At 35.9% G+C, this 23,368-nt stretch overlaps 2 protein-coding genes across 2 annotated transcripts; both read right to left on the bottom strand.

Moving 5' to 3' along the window:
• Window positions 1-6,590: 6,590 nt before the first annotated feature.
• Window positions 6,591-7,367, bottom strand: LOC122091563 (secreted RxLR effector protein 161-like). Its single transcript, XM_042661573.1, has one exon. It carries the CDS (start codon window positions 7,365-7,367, stop codon window positions 6,591-6,593), a length of 777 nt encoding a protein of 258 aa, XP_042517507.1.
• A 10,371-nt stretch (window positions 7,368-17,738) lies between these two features.
• Window positions 17,739-19,358, bottom strand: LOC122090913 (chalcone synthase-like). Its single transcript, XM_042660678.1, has 2 exons — window positions 19,073-19,358; window positions 17,739-18,989 (listed from the first exon to the last, which is right to left on the bottom strand). The coding sequence occupies exons 1-2, from the start codon at window positions 19,248-19,250 to the stop codon at window positions 17,998-18,000; spliced, it is 1,170 nt and encodes a 389-aa protein (XP_042516612.1). The 5' UTR covers window positions 19,251-19,358; the 3' UTR covers window positions 17,739-17,997.
• Window positions 19,359-23,368: the final 4,010 nt, after the last annotated feature.

Raw genomic sequence — 23,368 nt, 5'->3', positions numbered from 1 at the left:
GAGGCTGCATATATTATAATCATACCCAGACTCTATAATGGTTGGAGCCTCATGCACTGGGCACACATTTTCTTTCCTGTGATTATCCGCAAGGAGAGGAACCAAACTCTTGCATATGTGGTACTTAATGCAATTCTACCAAAAAAAAAAACTTATGTATTCCCTTCTAATGATTGAAAATTTCTTTTAGTGTATCCCCTACCAATATGAGGTCTAATCATAGGGGATTAGTTGCATTAAATTTAATTTCCGTTGTGATTTGAATCAACTCTGTCAAACATATACTTAAAAATGCAAATTTTTCTAGCATTTTGGATTGTTGAAATATTAAGAAGAGGTGCAAAACACTAAAGAACATGTGATTAAAGTAGATCTTTAAAGTTGACATGTGACCAACAAATGATAATCTTACCAGACAAAGAAAAAAAAAAAACAGAACAACGCATGATATTTTCTTCTCATCTAAGAGTCAAAATTGGTACCCTTTTAACAAATTAAGATTGGGGGAGGGGGACTACCTTCTCTATCTATATATGGTATTTTTAATATCAATATAATGTAGCTCTAGAACATACGAACAGAAAAACATTCTTATTGATTCAACTCTTTGACATAACTTTAGGAATGACAGGATGGGCTTATTGTTTAATCCAACATAATATTTACTTCCCTTTTATGTCCAATTATGTGACAGGAAATCATACTGAGGTAGGCACAAGAGCTCTACTATTTGGATTGAGGCAAACTAAGAAGCTAGGATAGCGGGTGGAGGAGATTTGGAGTGGCAATAGTGATCTAGCAACTCTTTGGGACCCTAGTACCAAATCGTGGCCTTTGAGCATTCTACCTTTGATTTTTGACATAGACTTTAATCCCTTTTTTGGTTTAAGCTCAGGTCTACCAACGAATTGGTATTTTTTGTCAAAAATTTAGCCCATCTCTCTTTATTTACTAAATTTGTAATTAATAGTGACCCCCAGAACATACACTTGTCTACTATATTTTGAATAGATTTCTTTTTTTTTTTTATTACCAAAAAAAAAATATATATATATATATAATGTATATTATTTGCAATGGCTAAGGTATCGAGGATGACTTGTCCTGTATAAGTTTCTCATGATGGTCATCATAGGGATTCTAATGAGCACATTTATGTGTGAAATATAGGGTAGTAAAATATGCATTTTACATATTTAGAATTGAGCTACCTTGGGTTTTACTCTCTTTTTGCAGGTTTTAAATTTTCAAGGCCTTAAAGACTATTAGACAATATATCTCCAATTTTACACGTAAAGAGGTTCTATTTCTTTTCATGGTTGCGAAGAGGACAAAATTCTGAGCAAGATGGACATGTTCAATTAAAAGTACACATTCGTTTGGTCAACCGTACAAGTGATTATTCTTTTCAGGTCAAAAAAAGAATAATGGATCAGAATTGAACCGAGATGTAGAACCAACCCATTTGCAGTTGTCCCAGGGGTACAAAAAAATATTCTAAATTCTAACAAGGATCGATGGACCACACCCTTAAGTAATTGAAGATTCATTTTTGGTAACAACAACTACCTAGCGTAGTTGGTGAGTTGTGGTGTACAAAATCCCTTCTTTATTAAGATGTCTTAAGTTTGAACCTCTTAGTTGCTATTTTTTATTGGAGGTTTTTTTAGGAATATTTTCTCTCTCCTACTCATTACTCAAAGGAGGTCAGCCAAAGGGTTTCTTACGCAACAGGAGAGAGAAAAAAGGAAATAAAAGAGAAAAATAAAAAAAAGGAGAAAAAAAGACAAGCGCATGGATGGAACTACTAAATATTGTCCAAATTGATCTAATCAAGGAAAGAAAATCGTCCAAGAGGGGGGGCTTTGTGAAAGATTGAAGAATAAAGAGAAAAAAATATAGGAAAATCGTGGGAGATCTCCTCTCCTACGATTCTCTCTCTCTTCTCTCTCCTCCACCTCACAATTGTGGGCCCCCCAAACCCTTATCGTTGGTCTCTCCCTATTTCTCTATAAAAGGTTCAAAGGGAGAGCACGGCTAGTTATTATTTTTTAGCTCTCTTTTTCTCTCTCCGTAGGCTTTTGTAATGGAGTATAATTCAATTTTAGGGTTTTATCTCTTTCTCTAGTTCTCTTATTTAGGTTTAGTCTCTTTTAGTTCTTCTTACTTTTTTGTAAACACTTTTGTAATGGAGTTTTAATTAATGAATGCAAGTTTTCTTTCATATTTACGGTTTATGGAATTGTAATTTTAATTCTCTAGTTCAAGGTTTAGATCTAGGTAACAAGATTCAAGCTTTGAAGCATCTCTATTTAAGTTCAAGTTTCTCTTTCAAATTTGTCTTCTCTAGTACTAGCAATTTCAGATTTAATTTATTCCAGATCTGGTTTTTAGTACTAGTAGTATTTTAAATCTCAATCAAGTTTTCAAATTCAAGTATTGAAGTTCAGGTAGGTAAGCTTCTCATAAGTCTTCTCTCCCCCCTCTCATTTCCTCTCCTAACTACCCTTTCCTTCTTAACTTAGCTTTTTAATTTCAGTCTTTACTTTATTGTTTTCCCTTTCCCCCAAGGTCCTTGGCTAGATGCATATGTTGGCTTTGACCCCTCTCTAGCTGTGGACCATCCTTTTATTGCATTTATTTTCGGTTATTTACTTTGCTTCCCTTTCTCTAAAGCGAAGTAGTGAAGCCCTTGTAAGAGTTACTCTCTAGTCAAGTAGGGAAACTTACATTATTTGAGGTGCATCCCTCGAGTTAAGCAAAGGAACCTGCTTGTGTGCCTCCCTCTAGCCTTCGTCCTTTTTTTTTTTATTTTATTTTAGAACTTTTACTTTCAATTATTTACTTTTTATTTGCTTGGTTTGAAGTATTTAAATTCCTAGATGTGTTGGTTATGACGTTTTTAGATGCATGTGTTTTAGGGAGGTAGTTAGAAGTAGATCACCAATATCAATCGTTACACTTTCACATTATTAAAAGAAGCTTAAAATAAAGCGGTTGCTCTCCTTGTATTCGACCCGTTAGCTACACTGATCTGTACGCTTACGGTTACTTTTAAAATTCAAACAGATCTTAATTTTGTGGATTGATAATTATCAAGGTCTCTATTTATATGTCAAGTTTAGTTCAAACAAAGCCAAAAAGTAGCAAAATAAAGTTTCTAAACCCAGGGACTAGAATAAGGTGAATGGATATACATAGGCAGATTAAAAATATAAGAATGCTTGGACGTTCACAGGTGAATATTTCAGTGAATTGGGCATAAAATTTGACATATGATTAATCCATAAGGCATACAAAACATTGACCAAATCCAATTGCTCAAATAGCTAAAAAATAGTAAACATTCCCTAGAAGTTTATTGAGATAAACAATATAAATAAAGTTTTTCCAATATGCATTCGCTACTACTATTCTACATTTGTGAACCACATTTTACAAAATTGTAGAACTTGCCCAAATTAACAGTAGGGAAAGGGTTCATGAACCTACTCTATTTCTTATGCCATCTCAAGAAGTTTTTCTTAGGAAAGAAAAAAAAATAATAAAAAAAAAAAATCAAATGTGAGAAGACGTAGGGAACACCTTAGGTTCATAGGACCTTTTCCCTATAATAATATTACATCGGCAGATAATCACTAACCAATTTTAAAGAACTAGGTTTTTCAATTTGATTCTTCCTCAACAATATATACCTGGTGACTTGGTCGAGTAATATTTTTCATTTTTCTAAATATAATAATAATAATTGAGTAAGAAAAATCAAAGAATCACAAATTTAAGATAAGAGCTACAATACATACAATTGGTTATGAACTATAACTATTGTCTAAGGACAAGAAATGAGAGGGATAGAAACACTTGGACCAAATCTTATCCATTGTATCTTGGCGTAGAGTCATCATGACCAAACATCTATCTTTTTTCCTTCACTTTAATCAAACATTAATAGTGGGGACTCAAATATAGTTTAGTGATTTTTTTTTTCGCGCAGGAGATCAGTGAAGAGTCAAAAGGAGATTCGAAATGGGAACTAATGCACCTTCGAAGGTCCCATGAAGACTCTCTTGCTGTTCACTTTCGATGATTGACCCCTTTTCTTTCCTTCCCACTCCCTTTATCTGTTTTCTTCTTTTCTTTGCCTATTTGTGTCTTCTTCCTGGTCTCGGTTGGATCTTCCCCCTTAAACCTGTTGATCTCCCTCTCCTTGCTGCATATCTCTGCTCGGATTTGTGGGATGGTTGTGCTGGGTTTGTTTAGGTTAGTGTTGTTTTCATCTGATTTGGTGTCTGTCTCTCCTTTCATGTTGGTTTACGATTGGTCTTTGTCCTTTGTGTACATCATCCCTTCCTTGCTTTTTTTGCTCTCCCGTTTTTCTTCTTTCTACTGTATATATTCTTCTACTGTTAGGTTATTGTTATACAGTATAATCTTTGATTTGTGTGCACAGATTTGATGGTCTCTTTTATAGACGGATTCCTCCTTTTCCTCTAATCTCGCTTTTGTTATGTTTTTCTTTTCTCTTGTGCTTTCTTTCGACTTTGTGTTCTTCGTCTTCATTGATATCTCTTTCTACCCTGCTATAGTGAGACAGACGTTCTTGGCCTTTGTCTGGTCTTTTTGTTCCTTCTTATGCTTGTATACGGCGGTGCGTGGGTTGCTTTAGTTCTCTATGGCTTTACTCTTCTATCATGGTGCAAGATTCGAATTTGGGTATTCTAGGTTCTTCTCCTTCGACTTTGCCTTGTGGAGGAGGTGCTTCTTTTCCTTCTGGTAGCTCTGATTCTGCCCGGCCTCATCGTCTTTCTGGATGATCTCAGTCGCTCTGATCAATTTGGAAGGCTCCGAATCTTCCTCTCTGCTCTCCTATGGGAGATTTGGTTGGCTTGTCTCATTCGGTGAAGCTGGAACATGATACCTCTTAGGTTAGAGGTTGTATTGCATCACCTTGTTCTTTTTTACTACATTGTGGGTTTTCCTAAGCTTAATCGCGAGATTTTCCATGACTTTCTTGTTTCTCTTTGGGAGAGTAAAGGTGCCTCTTATATTTGTTGTTATGAACGTGGAAGCTTTTTTGTGGAATTTTGGACTAGTAAGATGAGGAATATGGTGTTTTCTGCAGCCCCTTGGTGGTTTAATCAGTCACTATTGCATTTGGTTCCTCATGCTTTTGATGATGAGAATTATGATTTGGAACAAGTGTTCCTACCATTATGGATTCAGCTTTTGATGTTCGTGAATGCAGTTTTAGGGAAGACACTTTTGAAGGATGTTATTCCTACTATATAATAATAATAGGATCTTGCCATAGAATCATTGAATCACATAATTAAACTATAAGGGTCGATGCATACTGTTCACCATCGACTATGAAGAATTTGTCGTCATTATATATTTCCCGTATCTTTATTCCTGTAATCCCAATCATGAACACAATGGGTCCTCTAGGTTTCTCACACTAGCTCCCCTTAATGCTCTCTTGGTGATGGAGCCAATAATGAGATTTACGTTAGGGTAGGAGGAGGACCTAGAGTCCTATTAAATAAAGTTTTTTTGCACCCTCCCATCAAGGTGTGCCAAATAGGGTAGGACTCTTTTTCCTAATTAGACGAGGAGTGAGTTTCCTATTTGGAATCTAATTCTATGAGATTAGTATCGGTCAATTACCTAATAAGTATATGGGATAATAATAGAGAATATTCTAGATAATATTTTTACAATCTCCCACTTGAACCGTATGGCCACATAATAACAATCTCAAACATAATTTGGATTATAACATCATACTGCAGTATTTGAAAGTAAACCCATCAACTTTATGTCATCACAATCATAATATCATATTTGAACAAAACTACTAATGTGGATCATGGCGGTTATACATCATATAACAACATACTCCCTTCCATAGTCACAACCCTAGTTAGTTTATTCGCTTTTAAAACGCGTTTAAAACGCCGTCCCGTTTTTTTGCCGTTTTAAACGTCGATTGCCGAATTTTTCACAGAAAGTCGGTAAAAAACGGGAACGGGACTATTTGAAGTTTTTTTGCTGTGTTAAACGCCGTCCCGTTTTTTTGATAGTAAAAAATGGATTTTAAAAAATATAAACGTTTTAAAATAGAAACGTTTAAAATGGGGCTATTTGTTTTGATTGTTATCTAGGTATTTAGAGAATTATTATGTCAATTTATGTCTATATATTGCCCTTTTTTTGACACCATATTATTTAAATATAAATGTTTAAAACACGTATCGTCCGTTTTTTATTTTTTTCGTTTTTACCGTATTTGACCGTATTTTTTACTGTCCCGTTCACGTTTTGATCAGTTTAAAACATGCGTACTGAACAATGTTTTTTTGCCGTTCCCGTTTTAACTAACAGAGGTCACAACACTAATAACCTCATCCAAACATATGCAAAAGTAGGGAATAGAATAGAAAAATCTATTATTAAATGGTCCAACATAATATCTCACATATATTAAATAAAATGTGTACACAGAATAATAAAGTGAGAAATATTCAGAAACAATAAATATCATGATCATTTAAATAAGTAAAAGTGTCTAACATAATATGACCATTACATCAAACTTTACATAAACCCATATCCATCACAAGATCTATAAAATGTTTAGGCGCTAATGCCTTGGTCATAGGATCAGTAATCATCAGACTTATGTTGATGTATGTAATAGATACTTCTTGCTTCTGAACTGATTCCTTCACAGAATTGTATTTTACTCCAATATGCTTCGCTCTACTTGAATGCTTATCATTCTTAAAGTAATATACGTCAGTAACATTATCACAATACATTCTTAGCGGCTTCGAAATGGTGTCGACAATTTGAAGTCCTGAGATAAAGTTTCGTAACCAAATTGCCATAAAGGTGGCCTTAAAGCATGCCACAAATTCTGATTCCACAGTAGAAGTGAAGACACAAGTCTGTTTCTTGGACTTCCAAGAAATCGCCCCACCAGCAAGTAGAAAGATGTATCCTGATGTAGATTTTTTACTGTCGAGGCATCCTGCATAATCAGAGTCTGAATATCCGATCACTTCTAATTGATCAGATGCTCTGTAAATAAGCATGTACTCCCTAGTCCCCTTTAAATACTTTATCATCTTCTTTGCTACAACCCAATGATGTATGCCAAAATTACTCACATATCTGCTTAACATACCAACAACAAAATTGATGTCTGGATGAGTACAAGTCATTGCATACATAAAACTCCCTACTGTGGAAGAATAGGGAATATCCTTCATTTGTGCTCTTTCTAGATCATTCTTTGGGCATTGATTTAGATTGAACTTCCCTCCTTTGATAATGGGGAAAACACCTGATTTGTAATTCATCATGTCATATCTTTCTAAAACTTTATTAATATAGGTTTTATGTGATAGCCCAAGTATCCGACGAGATCTATCACGAAATATCTCAATGCAATAACGAAAGAAGCTAAACCCATATCTTTCATTTCAAAGTTCTTAGAAAGAAAGGTCTTTGTATCACTCAACAAACCAAAATCATTACTAGCAAGTAAAATATCATCCATATATAAGATCAGAAATATAAATTTACTCCCACTAGGTTTCAGATATATACACCTATCAAAGGTGTTCTCAACAAATCCAAAGGAAACAATGATGTAGTTAAATTTAATATGCCACTGTTTGGAAGCTTGTTTAAGTCCGTATATGAATTTCTTAAGTCTGCACGCTAGATTTATTTTTCCTTGATCACTAAATCCCTCAGGTTGGTTCATGTAGACTTCCTTATCTAAATCCCCATTCAAGAATGCAGTTTTCACATCCATTTGGTGAAGCTCTAGATCATAAATAGCTACTAATGCCAATATGATTCTCAAAAAATCCTTTTTAGAGACAGGAGAGAAGGTTTTATGGTAATCAATGTCTTATTTCTGAGTGAATCCCTTTGCAACTAGTCTAGCTTTATGTCTCTCAATATTACCCTTCAAGTCGCGTTTGATTTTAAATACCCATTTACAATCAATCACCTTAAAGCCCATTGGTAATTGAATGAGATCCCAGACATCATTGTTAGTCATGGACTTCATCTCATCATTCATGGAATCTACCCATTTAAGAGAATCATTATCATTTATGGCCTGTGAAAATGTTAATGGGTCATTCTCGATTGCAATATCGAACTCTGATTTTTGGAGATATACTATATAGTCATTAGGAATAGCAGACTTCCTAACCCTCTAAGGTCTTCCTTGAATTTTCGGTTGAGAAAAATTCAAAGTATTATCAGTGGTAACTACATCATAGAGTGATACATCTTCAATAGTTTATTGTTCCATAGTTTCATTTTCAATAGTCACCTGTGGGATAACATCATCATGATGAATATGTACATCTTCTATAGTTTGTTATTCCACAAGATCATTATAAATAGTCATCCGTGGAACAACAATATTATTACGATGTAGATAAGACGGTGAGGAAATTTGATGTTCTTTAAACACCATATTACGTGGTTTCTCACTCCCACTAATGTTACCATCCTTTAAGAATCTAGCAGTTCGAGTTTTTATAATTCTACTACTGTGTGTGGGTGCATAAAACCTGTAATCATTTGACCACTGACAATAACCAATAAAATAACAACTTATGATTTTAGGGTCAAGTTTTCTTTTATGTGGATTGTACAATCTAACTTTAGCAGACAACCCCATACATATAAATGCCCTAAACTAGGTTTTCTTCTATTCCATAATTCGTAAGGAGTTTTAGAAACTGACTTACTAGGAACCCGGTTCAAGATATACACAACTGTCTTTAATGCTTCACTCCACAAGAATTTAGGCAATGAGGAGTTGCTCATCATGCTACGTACCATTTCTGTGATGGTACAATTACGTCTTTCTACAATCCCATTTTGTTCAGGTATACTAGGAGTTGTGTATTCGGAGGTTATACCCTTTAACTTAAGGAATCAGGCAAATGGTCCTTTACTTTGCCCTACATCAGTATGTCTACCATAATATTCACCCCCTCTATTAGATCTCACAATTTTAATATTTCTGTCTAACTTATTTTCGACTTCAGCACAGAACACTTCAAAAACATTCAAAACATTAGATTTTTCTTTTAATAAGTAGATATAACAGTATCGTGAGTAATCATCAATGAAGGTGATGAAATATTTTTCACCAATTATACAAGGATCAAAATGGTCACAAATGTCAGTGTGTATCAATTCCAGAAGTAAATTGATCCTTTTGGCAGCAACTTTATTTGTCTTAAATTGCTTACCTTTGATGCAATCTATACAAATGGTGCAGTCTAGATTTGATAATATTTGATGCTTCACTAACCTCTCCATTCAACGTCTGGAAATATGACCTAAACGTCTATGCCATAGGGAATGGGAATCATCATTGTTGGATTTACGCTTTGATCCAACATTCACATGCAGCACAAGAATGGATTTAGAAAAATTATAATCCAAATTAAGTTTATAAAGAATATCACATAAATATCCAATGCAAACTATATTGGTGTCTTTAAAAACGTTTACAACCTTATCACCAAAAGTAAACTTAAAACCTTCACAATCAAGTCTCGATAATGAAATTAAATTTCTAGAAATAGAAGGAACATAAAGAGTATTCATAAGGTCCAACTGGAATCCGGTGTCCAAAATGAGTCTATAAGTGCCGATGGATCAAACTTCAGACTCTTACTGGTTTACCATGTAGACGATGCACTCACTTTGATTTGGTTTCCGGGTTGTAAGAAAGCTCTACATAGAATTAGAAATATGAGCAGTTGCCCCTGAATCAATCCACCAAGTATTATAAGGAACATCAACAAGATTGGTCTGAAAACATACTAGGATAGAATCATTACCCTTCTTTTCAAACCAAGTCTTGTAATTCTAACAGTCTTTCTGAAGGTGTCCTACTTTCTTACAGAAGAAACATTTCAACTTGGCAGTTTTCTTTTTCTTGTCATCAGACTTTGGATTGGAGGATTTCTTTGATGCACTGTTCTTTTTAAAAATTTCTCTCTTCTTTTTATTCTGGTTGGATACAAAATTGACCACCTGGCCTCCCTCGTCATTCAATCTCCTTTCCTCTTGGACGCACATACTCTGAAGTTCATTCAGAGTCCACTTATCTTTATTTGTATTGTAGTGGATCTTGAATGCTCAAAAACGAGGAGGAAGTGAAGTCAGAATGATTTGGACAAGGTAACCTTCATTCATTATTAATTCGAGGGGTTTTAGTTGTGCACAGAGACTTACCATTTCAGAAATATGGTCCCCTATCCTATTAGTACCAGTATACTTCATTGTTACTAGCTTGGTCATCAAAGTCCCAGCCAAAGATTTAGCAGCAGTAGCAAAACGATTTTCTACATTAGTTAGGTATTCCTTTGCATTTTCAGAAGTTGGTATAGAGTTTTTCATAGTCTTGCTAATCGTCTTCATGATATATAAAAGGTAAAGACGGTTGGAACGCTCCCACTAATCATGTAATGTAACCTCATCATCAGTGCTCTCATCAGTGAGAGCAGTAGGTTTCTCATTACGCAAGGCATAATCATAATTCATTTCAACAAGGTAATAAATAAGTTCTTCATATTAGTCATTAAAGTTTGATCCATTCAGAAGTGGTACGTTATTCGAAATAGGGATAGGTGTTGAACCTATAAATAAGAGTAAATAATACATGCTTATCAATCACCATGCTTTAAGTTTCAATAATAAAATAGTAAAATTCTAGAAAAGCAACCTATTGCATCATTACAATCTATCCTGTGGGATCGAAATGGTAACATGCTAGTGGTTCACTTTACATTAGATGGAAGATATCATTAGGGTAAAAAAATTAAGTCATCAAAATGGTCAAATAATATGTATATCTGTGGATATTCCCATCCTATTTAACCGTTAAACTATCATATATAGATCAACGCAGTCAATCAAGAATTATACCTGTGGATATTCCCATTCTATCTTAACCGTTACATAACGATCATCATAATACCTTAAAGTTTAAAATTTAAATTGAATATATGATACAATTATGTTTAATGTCAAACATATATAATTATTGAGATCAAGAAAAATGTGTACCTATAGATACTCCCATTCAACTTAATCACATAATCATTGATGCCCTAAACTCATTTAAGTTTAAGAATTATACACTTTCAATTTAAATTTAACATAAATTATCATCCAAGCATTATAGGTATTCTAAAATAATGCATAAGGACATAAACAACACATATTTCTATATATTTCTATCATAAATAGTATTTTAAAAATCATAAAAATTTAGTTGGAAATAGAAAGCATAAGTAGAAATAGATGTATAATCTATGAAATATGCATAAACTTAACTAGAGAGTGCAAAGAAACCATCTCCATTATGAATAGAATTAGAAATAAAGCATAAAGAGAAACATATTCAAAATAGAAATAAATAATCTAAGAATAGAAACAATGACAAAAGTGTTTCTGATTTCTTATTTCTCTTTCTATTTATACAATAACCCCTTAATGGGCTTAAACAAAGAAAATAGATTGATTTTCATAATGGGCTCATGGTTTCATTTAATCAAAAGCCCTTTAATGGTTTAAACAGGGAAAAGATGGACTTACATAATGGATTTATTTTATTAAACTCCACATATTGGTTTTTTTTTTTTTTTTTTTTTTTTTTTTTTTTTTTAAGTAGGGTGCCACAAACCCAAAACCCTAAATTACATTATACAAAATAAACCCTTGGGTAAAGTATAATAAATAAACCCTAATTTACAATTAGAGTTTAAATTTTTCAATACTTGTGAGCCTCATGCAAATAACATAAAGGAGATTTTTTTTTTTAAATAATGAAGGGATTTTGCAATTGTCTGTATGATATCGGTCATGAATCATATGGATTAATATCAAAACTAATACAATTCATCCCATTCAAGCCAATTCGATCAATCAGATCCATATTAACATAATATGGGTACATGAACAGTATTAAGTACTATTCATGAACAATATCGAGTACTATTCATAAACAGTACCGAGTAACCCACTCACCTACTTTAACATAATATGGGTACTGTGAATAGTACCGAGTACTATTCATGAACAATACTCTTCATTGTCCCTTATTTCCAAACTCCACCGAGCTGCAGTCAATGCCACACTCAGAACAAGAGCCAATTATGGCCAAGGGTCCACGTGGAAAAAAAAAATATTTGTAGCAATATGCAAAGTACTGATGTGTGATTTTACGTAGTGACGCGCAATGTAATCATAAACTTTTTGCATATGAAACCATTGCTTCGTGCATCGACATAGACTAAATTTCATATGATTCAAGAATGTATTGGCGTAACAATACAGCTTTGATACCACTTGAAGGATGTTATTCCTACTATATAATAATAATAGGATCTTGACATACAATCATTGAATCATAAAATTAAACTAAAATGGTCGATGCATACCGTTCACCATCGACCGTGAAGAATTTATCGTCATTATATCCTTCCCATATCTTTATTCTTGTAATCCTAATCACGAACACTATGGGTCCTCTAGGTTTCTCCCACTAGCTTCGCTTAATGCTTTCTTGGTATAACGAGATTTACGTTAAGGTAGGAGGAGGACCTAGAGTCCTATTAAATAAAGTTTTTTTGCACCCTCCCATCAAGGTGTGTCAAATAGGGTAGGACTCTTTTTCCTAATTAGACGAGGAGTGGGTTTTCTATTCGGAATCCAATTCTATGAGATTAGTGTCGGTCAATTACCTAATTGGTATATGGGACAATGATAGAGAATATTCTAGAGAATATTCTAGAGAATATTGGGATATTGTTGGTCATGATGTTTACAAATTTGTTTCCAATTTTTTTATAAACTGTTCCCTTCCTTTTGGTACGAACCATAGTCTCATATGCCTCGTTCCCAAGAAGGAGAATGCATCTGTGGTAGAGGATTTCATACCTATCAACCTTTGTAATGTTATCTATAAGGTTGTTACGAAATTGTTAGCTAATAGGCTGAAACTTCATCTCCCATCGATCATTTCTCCTTTTTAAGCAGCTTTTCTTCACGGTAGGCAAATCACGGATAATATTATGTTGGCCCATGAGATTTTTCATTTTATGAAACGGAAAAAAAAGGGGAAAACTGGTTTTGTCGCTATCAAGATAGACATGTCAAAAGCCTATGATGGGATTGAATGGAATCTAATTAGGGGTATCTTTTCGTTTCTTGGTTTTGGGCAGCAATGGTATGGCATGATTTATTATCTAATGTCCTCTGTATCCTGTTATATTAAATTGGAAGGATGTGCTTTTGAATATTTCACTTCTTCTAGGGTTAATTGGCAGGGATGCCCATTGAGCACATACCTTTTTATTCTGGCTATGGAGGTTCTTTCCCATCTTCTGTCTACCTACAGAAATCTTAATCTCTTCAAAGGGATTAGGACTACCTGGCGAGCTCCAAAAATTTTGCATCTTTTATTTGCGAACGATGTGTTTATTTTCTGTCAAGCTTTACCAGAGGATTTACTGTCGATCAAAGCAGTCCTCGTTCTTTTCTTGGATTTATCGGGTCAACATATCAATCTTTCAAAGAGTGGTTGCTTCTTCAATGCTAATGGTTTGCCGATGGAGCAGTCACATCTTTGCTCTCTCCTTGGTATCAAGGAAATCCTTGCGGACATCTTCTATCTTGTAACTAAGATTACCCACCAACGTTCACGAGTTGGGGCTTTCAATTATATTGTCGATAGAGTTGCTAATGGATCGTCACTATGGAAATCCAATCATCTTTCTTATGTAGGTTGGAAAGTTTTGATCCAATCAGTCCTATACTCTATCTCATCCTATTGGATGTTGTGCTTTGCTTTTCCTTTGAAAAGTTGCCATCAAATTGATTCGATTTGTGCAAGTTTTTGGAATGGTTTATGGGGCCCAAACTGCTCCAATAGAAAGGCTCATCTTATATCCTGGAAACGGATTCGCTCCCCTGTTAAGGATGGGGTTTAGGCTTAAGGATGCCAAAACTCATAATTTGACCCTTCTATTAAAGTTAGGTTGGAGATTACTCAATGAAACAAACTCACTTTATGTGAAAGCCATTCATGCTAAATATTTCTCAGAACGGTCTTTTTTTTTACCCTTATACACAGAAAAAGAGAGGCTCTTGGATTTGGAACAACATCGCTTCTATTATTCCTACCCTTAAAAAAAAATGGTATACATTTCTGTTGGCTCAGGTAATTCTCTCTCTCTCCTTCTTCTTTTTCCTTTTTTTTTTTTTTTTTTTTTTTTTTTTTTTTTTTTTTTTCTGACCCATGGATGCGTTCCATTCTGGATTATTCTCTCCCAATCACTTCCAGTAACTTTGCTTCTAAATTTAAAGTATGTGAGGTGATTAGAAGAGGCATCTGGAATGAGTATATTCTTGCAAATTTGTTCTGCTTGCTATGACTTCTGCTTTATGCAGGATTCCTATTTCTTCTAGGCCTGATAACTGGCGGTGTCGGTTTTTCACGGATGGTCGTTTCTCTATCCATAGAGCTGCAATTTTTCTACGCAACCTCAAGCAAGGTCAATCCTCAATCGGCCCTACTAGGCCCAATCTTCCCTCCACTCTAGTTGGTGGATTATTCTTTGGAAGCCCAAAGTACATCCAAAGTTCAAGTATTTTTTTTTCTAGAAGATTTTTCTTAATGGAATTCCTGTTCGAGAATTTCTCAATAAATGGTTGAATATTGACTCTTATTGTGTGTTATGTGGTAAGGAATCTGTGTCTCTATATCATCACCTGTTTTTGAGTGACTTTCTGATAGGATTTGGGCTAGCAGCCCTCTCAAGTTATGCCCAAAGACCCTGCAGGAGACCTCTCTTATTGGGTTTGTTAAGTTTTTCTTTCAACACATTAGTTTGACAAAGGCGGACCGCATGAGAATTTTTAGCATTGTTTCTATAGTTGTTTATTTTATTTGGGAACATAGGAATGCTATTTTTATACATAACACTCCCCCCCCCCCCCCCCCAAACCCTATGGCGATCATTCAGAAGATAAATAGATGGATATCATACTTGAAATTATTTGAGGATTTTGTATATAACACTGTTTACCCATCTGTTATAGGTACTCTTGAAGTCCACTTAGGGAGACATTCCGATCTTCCTTTTTTGTCATATCCAATCTTAGTTTGCTCCGATTTTACTAATCTTTTGGGAACATGATCTTTTTGGTTATTTGGTGTTCTATATCAAGGTCAATTTCAGGTAGTTACTATGGGTGAAATTACATCCTCCGCACTAGAGGAGGTTGAAGCTAGTGGGATTCTACAAGGAGTGCGCATGGCGGCCCTTAAGGGTTAGACTATAACTAAAGTATGGTTCTCCTCACAGAAGTTACTTCAGCTTATTCCGAAACTGGTCCACAATTGTTGGCCTTTCCTTAGTCTTGGCACTTTCTGGGAAATTTATGTTTGTTTTGTAAAGATGATGTACAAGTGCAGAGAATCCAATCCTGCTATGCTGTGTTTAAGGATTGTGGGTGACCTAGTTAGTTTAGGGTACTTTACTATGGACCCTAACAGTTGTATATATTTCTAGTTTCTTTGTAATATCTTTTTCTTTCTATCTAAAAAATTTAAAAATATATATATATATATATATATTGTTAACCTAGTGCAACTCTTGATCAGCTTTCTTTTATTTAAAAAAAAAAAAATTGTTAGTTGAACATTAGCTTTAATTGAATAGAATTGGAAGTGATTACTCTTGGTATTGAAGCTCAAAACATAAAATCTCATTTAAAACTTATTATTGGGTTGATAGGATTGGGGACCCAATCCAACTTGCTCCCCATATTGTTGTTAATTATTTGGCTATTTGCTACTCTTGAGGTTACAAAATGGGTTATGAACTATAATTATTGTTATTTGGCTACTTGCTTTAGACTATACCTAATTCTTATTTCTTAGTTTTGGCATCAATATATGTCATAAGGTGGAGCTTGTGTATATTTGGTGTGCACATAATGATTTTGTCATCAATAGACAAAATCAGGTTCAATGCTTATGGCAACGGCGATAGGATTTCTTAAGCTTAATTGTGATGCATTCCTCCGATCAAAGAGCACAAAGGGAGGTCTTGATTCATTTTTTGTGACCATAGAGGGAGGGCACTTCATGCAGCCTTAGAACCATTTACGTTCTCATCTGTGATAATGGGTGAAGCAATGGCAATTCATTAAGGCCTCCTACAAGCTATATATAAAAGATATCTAGGACCATCTTATTATTGAATCTAACAACTATGTCCTTATCTCCTTCCTCAATTGTGACAATACCGACTTGTCAATTATAGTGATTCATATTATCCAGATATATCTTATTTAACTTTCAATTTAGAGTCATGTAATTTTGCATATATTCAAGGGAGAGAAACAATTTGGTTGATTTTCTTGCAAGAAGGGTTCATCCCTGATGTATAGTTATATGGCCTAATTTCACTTCATGGTTTCTTGATGCTTGTAATTTGGAATCCAGGTGTATTATGTATTCTTATAAGTCGATTGCCAAGAAAATATGAAGGTAAGGTATAAGCCCATAGATGACATTGACCCATAAAGGCCCAAATTCTATCCGATGACTATCCAAGTTTGCCCCTAAGTAATTAATGAGTTGAGCCTAGACCTAACTTCAGCCCTAGTAACTGTTGGTTATCTGGTGTAGAAGTATAGACTAAGGCCTATATTTGGAAATTAAAATTGTGAAAAAAAAAAATCTTGGGCTAACACATAGGGCCTAGATGGTAGTTTAGAGACCAATATTTTGCGCTGATAGTGGGCTGGCTAAGCCTTGAGCCCGAGGTTTGATGTATTTATTTGTATTGGTAGGGGTGTCAAAAAATCCCAATCAACCCGAACCAGCCCTAGCCCGCCCTGAGCCGAAACAGGGCTTGGGCTGAGATTTCAGCCCATAGGGTGGGTTAGGGTTGAGATATGCAGGCCCGAGGCAGGGTTGGGTTTGGCCTGGTTGAGGTCTCAACTCAACCCAACCATGTTTAATAAGCATATAATCATATAAATATGCTAATAATTATTGATGGGTACTTATAGAAAAAGGTCTTTCAATTTCCACAATCTATACACATACAAAAACTTTGGTCTTTGGCTTCTGCAATACATCAAGATCAAACAATCAAGTAACCGATAGTATTGGGTTGGACTTGATTGGGTTAAACTCAGCCCAATCAGGGTTCATCAAGGCTGGGTTGGGTTGGGCTAAACCCTGACAGGGTTGGGCTTGGGTTGAATTAAGAGAAAACCCAGCCCAACCCGGCCCATTGACACCCCTATGCGTTGGGTTCCACACAAAAGTAATTATCCCAAATGGGAGTTGTTAGATGTAAAAACTTAATAGGACTTGAGCATCTTCTACTTAATAGCTTGGTTTTAAAAATAAGTTCTAAACAGTTCTCACCAATACTGATGGGCCATATCAGATGGGATTTCCCATTTTTTTTTTTTTTTTTTTTACCATTTTACCCTTTGTTAGTAGTCAATATCAATCCACTGATACAAGATCGGCCAGGAATCAGTATTGGCCAACCCGGCTGATCAGATATTGATACCTCAAACCATGGATCCCATACTTGGATTTGTTGTCTCTCTCTCCCCCATTGAACAGAGCCTTATCAGAGCATTTGAGACATGTATAAAAAAGAAAGTGTTATGATCTTAATTATTGTTCTTTATAGATAAAGAAGCTTACATTACAGAGATGCTAAATGTAGTAAATCACAAAGACCCAACACAACCAACGCACCAACCCAACCCAGTAGGCTTTTTCCAGTAAAAAAAAAAAAAACCCAAAACCAAAAGTGAAAAAGGAACAAGCACTGTGGAGAGCTGGAGTCTCAACGGTTTAATTCCACCAGAGAGAATAATTACCTTCCATCAATCTCTATGATCTCTCTATGCAGCCACACTGTGGAGAACCACAGTCTCAACGGTCAGACCGGGTCCGAAACCAAAAAGCACACCCCACTCAAGCCCTTCACCGGTTGTCTTCAACCCATCTTGGGCCGATTTCTTCCTCATTTCATCCAATATGAACAACACACAAGCACTAGACATGTTACCATACTCACTAAGGATGTGCCTTGTGGCCCTTAGCTTCTCAGGTTTGAGGGCCAGCTTCTCTTCAACCTGGTCTAGAATGGCCGGTCCACCCGGGTGGGCAATCCAGAAAAGTGAGTTGTAGTCAGAGATACCCAGCGGCTCAAAAGCCTCAGTAAGGCTCTTCTCAATGTTCTTGGAGATGAGGCCTGGAACATCCTTGAGGAGATGGAAAGTGAGACCAACCTCTCTGAGATGTCCATCAATGGCACCATCACTGTCAGGGAGAATGGTTTGAGCTGCAGAGACCAACTCAAACAAGGGCTTCTCAACATTAGGTATTGGGTCAGCCCCAATTATGATTGCAGCTGCACCATCCCCAAAAAGAGCCTGACCCACGAGACTGTCAAGGTGGGTGTCACTTGGGCCACGGAAGGTAACTGCAGTGATCTCAGAGCATACTACAAGGACACGAGCACCTTTGTTGTTCTCAGCAAGGTCCTTGGCTAGACGAAGGACCGTGCCACCTGCGAAGCATCCCTGTTGGTACATCATGAGTCTCTTCACAGAGGGTCGGAGGCCAAGGAGCTTGGTGAGCTGGTAATCACATCCAGGCATGTCAACACCACTGGTGGTGCAGAAGACCAAGTGGGTTATCTTAGATTTGGGTTGTCCCCATTCCTTGATGGCCTTCACGGCAGCTTCTTTCCCTAACTTGGGCACCTCAACGACCACCATATCCTGCCTAGCATCCAATGAAGGAGCCATATATTCACACATGCTTGGGTTCTCCTTCAAGATCTCCTCATTCAATAGCATGTAACGCTTCTTAATCATGGATTTGTCACCTGTAATCCATCCAATTTCCAATTATTCAAGAAACCCAAGAGAGAGAGAGAGTAGAAATTAAATCGAAGGGTTGGGTACTTACACATGCGCTGAAACTTCTCCTTGAGCTCTGTCTTGTGTTCACTCTTGGTGATGCGGAAGTAGTAGTCTGGGTAAGTGCTCTGGTCGACACAATTGGGGGGAGTGGCAGTTCCGATGGCCATGACAGTGGCAGGGCCTTCAGCCCTTTGAGCCTTGCGGATGGCATCAACGTTCACCATTTTTTCAGTGGTGATCAGAATGAGATAGAAGCTTCGGATATATTTGTTTTCAGTGTCAACTTCGGAAGCTAACAACTGAAAACAATTGGTTGCTTGGAGAAGAATAGGCCACGGACTGTGGTTTTATATATGAGGGGTGGCTTGGTTTCCTGGTGGAGCCTGGGAGGGGTAGATAGAGGCGTGGAGGGGGATCAGGGGTTGTCACGTGCTTGACCAACCCATGGTCTTGTGGAGGGCATTGGCAAGTAACAACCACTCGGCAAAGCCAGCTGGGTCTCGCACGTGACACATGTGTCTGATGGTTTGGTGCATCCATCGGTGATGAGACTTGCCGTTGCTGGTGAAAGTGACTAATTTTTTCCCTAAACATCACTGCATCAAAAAAAAAAAAAAAAATGGAGAGATTGAAAGGGTGATCCTACCTGCCTTTATTAAGAGCTTTCTAAACTGGTCAAAGAAAAAATCTGTTTTTTATCAGTAACCACCTTCTTTTGGGAAATTCTCCCCTCTTCTTATTGGGAACTCGAAAGCTGAGGGAGATTTTTCTTTTTCACCGGACGTTTGGCTTCAAAAATATCTAAGGCCGTTTTTCTGGGGATATAAACAGATTGAATATGAATTGGATGTAATTGAATTTGGATATTTTTGAATTGGATACAAATATATCTAAATGAATACGGATGTGAATCAAATTTTGATTTTTGACAATTTATTTATATCCTTAACTTATGCAATCGAATTTGGATTTTTGACAGTTTGCTTACATCCCTGAGTTGTGTAACCTAGATCGTGACCTTTCTACCCCTAACAGGTATGATTTGCTTTCAATCTATATGTCTCTCAATTGTCTTGGCTCTTTTTCTCATTCTTTATAATCTATCGAAACTTAAAAACCCTGGAGATCATTAACTAACCCATTTTTTCTTCTTTTATTATAGTTGATTATCTATTCAAATTGGATAATTATTTTTTGAGATTATTTTGAATTTGGATCTGGATACATATGCAAATCGAATTTGGATTTCGACTATCTGTTTACATCCCTAGTTTTTTTCTTTATTTCACACCTTTTTTTTTTTTAAATCATGAAAAAGAATATCACAGAGGCATTACCGCATTATCTTTTGCTCGATTTTATCTAGTCATAAGGGTAATGAAAATGGAAAGGTCAAAATTTTAAAACCAAAAAAAGGAGAGGACCGAGTTTCCCCATACCTGGGTACGGCGGATGGGGATCCATTCACTTGGGGGGGGGGGTTTCAGCTGCGCTAGGGCAGTACGGGTGTATCTTAGGGAGATTCTAAAATCAAGGGATTTTTTAACCCTACACTGGGGTAATGAACTCTCACCGCATGAAGGAAAACTTGTCCTAAAAGGACACATATATAACCACTACTACTCTATGCAATTCTATCACTAATTTCAAATCATTTTCTACTAGTTAATTAAATTTTATTTTACTTACATCCAATCCTTCGGATTTGAAGACTAAAATATCATATTAATCATGTCTAACATGAGGGCTCAAGTCCAAGCCTCTTAGCGCTCACCTCCCCTTTCTATAGAGTAGCTAGTGATAAAATAAATAAATAAATAACTACAAATTTTTCTTGCCTAAAAAGAAAAATTCTAGGACTGAGGTTTTCTTTAGCCACAGTGAAGGGGAATCCCTTGAGTCTTTAACCACGGCTTTCAGATGGGTGAGAGAGCATAATGTGCAACACTTGGGGGCGGGGGGTGTTTGATTATTCGTAAATAAGGTGATGTTAAGATGGTGGCAAAACCCTTCCCATGAGATGGAGGAAAACTTTCTCCGAAATTTTATGTCCCTCATTTAATTTTCTTTTCCAACAAATAGAGAGCATTCTATTGTTTTATTTGACCAATGAAGTGCATGCAACCATAGCAATAATGGTCTTCTTAATTAGAAACATGGTCTTTTTAATTGGAGGATCAGGATTAGGTTTGATGATGTGAAATGGACCTAACAAAGGGAAGGCTGAGGTCTGAGGGAAATCAATGGTGGTGACGGTACCTTCTGTTGTATATAATTCATTGTGTCCTAAATTAGGGGGAAGTGCTGGTGTAATTATAGAATAGAAACTTTGATTGGTGGTCCCAAGAAGGGTCTATAGAAAGAACGTGAGTGAATATCAAGAAAGAGCTAGCATAATTCTCAAAGAAGACACTTGATTAAGTTTTGCAAGAACTTTTGATTGATGACATTTTATCTAGGCCAACGGATATATGTCGTGATTAATTTCTGTAATCATGCATCATGAATTATTTATGTGATTATTTTTGCTTGATTGTGCATGAACCCCACCTCTCACTGAGCAAGTTGAAAAACTCACCCCACGTATATGCTCCCTTTTAGATGATGATGCAAGTACAGTCGTGCCTATGGCTTGTGACTCTCTTTCCTCTTGAAATGGAGGAGCATGACCAAGATTGTACCTGTGATATATGTGTTTATGCAGTACCATGAGGTGTTTGGCATATTTTGTTATTCTGATACAGATTTATGTATAGTATGCTTTAAACTTAATTTTATAAGTATTGAATATTTGTAAACAGATAAACTGGTTTTGAATTTTTATAGAGATTAAAGTCCAAAAGGCATTACAATGATGCTTCTTAGTATTCTTATATGCTTAGCTATTTTATTTTTGTTCAACCGACAGTTTTTTACAACTTGTGGGGGAACTGTTTTAAAATATGTTTTAAATAAATGAAGATTAAAAAACTTTATCCTTTTATTTTATTTTAGTGTTCACTCCCCCAAGATTTGAAATTTTAGTTGTTACTTTTGAGCAAGGTAATTTGTGTGGGAATGTTTAGTCTTACATAAAAAATGGAAGAAAAAAAAAAAAAAGTTAATATAAGGAAATTGAATCGATACGGTTCTTTAGATAGAGGTATCTCTCCTCCCTTGTGTCGGGGATTGGTCCGGGGAGCTTTTTACAAATGAGCACACATCAAGCCTAGCCGAGCTAGGCTTTTTTTTTTTTTGATAGAGTGCCGAGGCTCAACACAACGTATCATGTTCTCTGTCTAACACACAATGAGGATCGATCAACATGGTGGTAAAACAACCAACACCGGTTGGCACTCACGTTGGTCACATCTCCGCTAAATCGGCCAAATCCCATATTGTGTAAACATGGGCTCACTTTCTTGCGGTAATAGTAACTTTTCAATGTATAAACATAACTATTGGGCTTTTTTGAACGGACGTTTCAAATGGGATTTCTTTCTCTATAATTAGAGGACGTATTTTGATATTTGAATCATGATTCTAAGTATTATAAAACTACTCTTTCTTACTCCGAATTTTATCTTTGTTCTACGATACTGTATATCGGATTTGGATTTATTATTCATTGTTCTTTGTTTTGATTGATTAAGCACAACCTGAAAGTATCTTGACGTGGCGCAGTAAGTGAGTGCAACAACTACTAGAAGATCTTAGAAGTTATTTCATCTTGGAGGTCGTATCGTTAGAATCCATTTTGCATCATAGAAGGTGATTATGATATTAAAGAAAGTGACCATTACACGACTTAACTCCACCAAGTTTTATTAATGATCTTCCTCTCCTATTGTTTGTGATTGCTTCAATAACGATTATTATGTGGTGTTAAAGTATTTCTATATTCTTAATTACAATAAGAAAAATTAGAAAAGAGTCCTTTAAAAGGCAGCGTGATCCTGCGGGAACATGGGACCAATTGAGACTGCTCTCCTTAGCATATAGGGGGGCTGGACTGATGGTGGATCACAACTGAAAGTCAAGAGACCCAATGGCAGTTGACCTCGTTCCTTAAATAACCATCTCTCTAACTGGAATGGTGGATCCACTTTTGATTAATGGTCCTTCATAACATAGTCAAATCGTCCTTGGGAACTGTGAAGTTTGTCAAACTTCAGAGTTTAAATAGTTAATACACCGGACCTTCACTGAAAGCAAATTTTTTTTTTTTGATAAAACCCTCGCGACAAATAAGACAACTATGCGAAGGAATTGCATTAATACGAAAGTCAATGAGAATCTACAAAGAAGCATCAATAGGGCAAACATTTTCAACATTCATGGGAGGCAAGGTGATCACCGAAAG

Source organism: Macadamia integrifolia, chromosome 10 (assembly GCF_013358625.1).
Source record: "Macadamia integrifolia cultivar HAES 741 chromosome 10, SCU_Mint_v3, whole genome shotgun sequence".
Classification (NCBI taxonomy): Eukaryota; Viridiplantae; Streptophyta; class Magnoliopsida; order Proteales; family Proteaceae; genus Macadamia; species Macadamia integrifolia.
This window is presented reverse-complemented; position numbering and strand designations above follow the sequence as displayed.

Coding starts and splice junctions, on each gene's coding strand:
- LOC122091563 (XM_042661573.1), bottom strand. CDS start 7,367: ATGATGAATTACAAATCAGGTGTTTTCCCCATTATCAAAGGAGGGAAG.
- LOC122090913 (XM_042660678.1), bottom strand. CDS start 19,250: ATGGTGAACGTTGATGCCATCCGCAAGGCTCAAAGGGCTGAAGGCCCT. Junction 18,990..19,072: donor GGAGAAGTTTCAGCGCATGT/GTAAGTACCCAA, acceptor GATGGATTACAG/GTGACAAATCCATGATTAAG.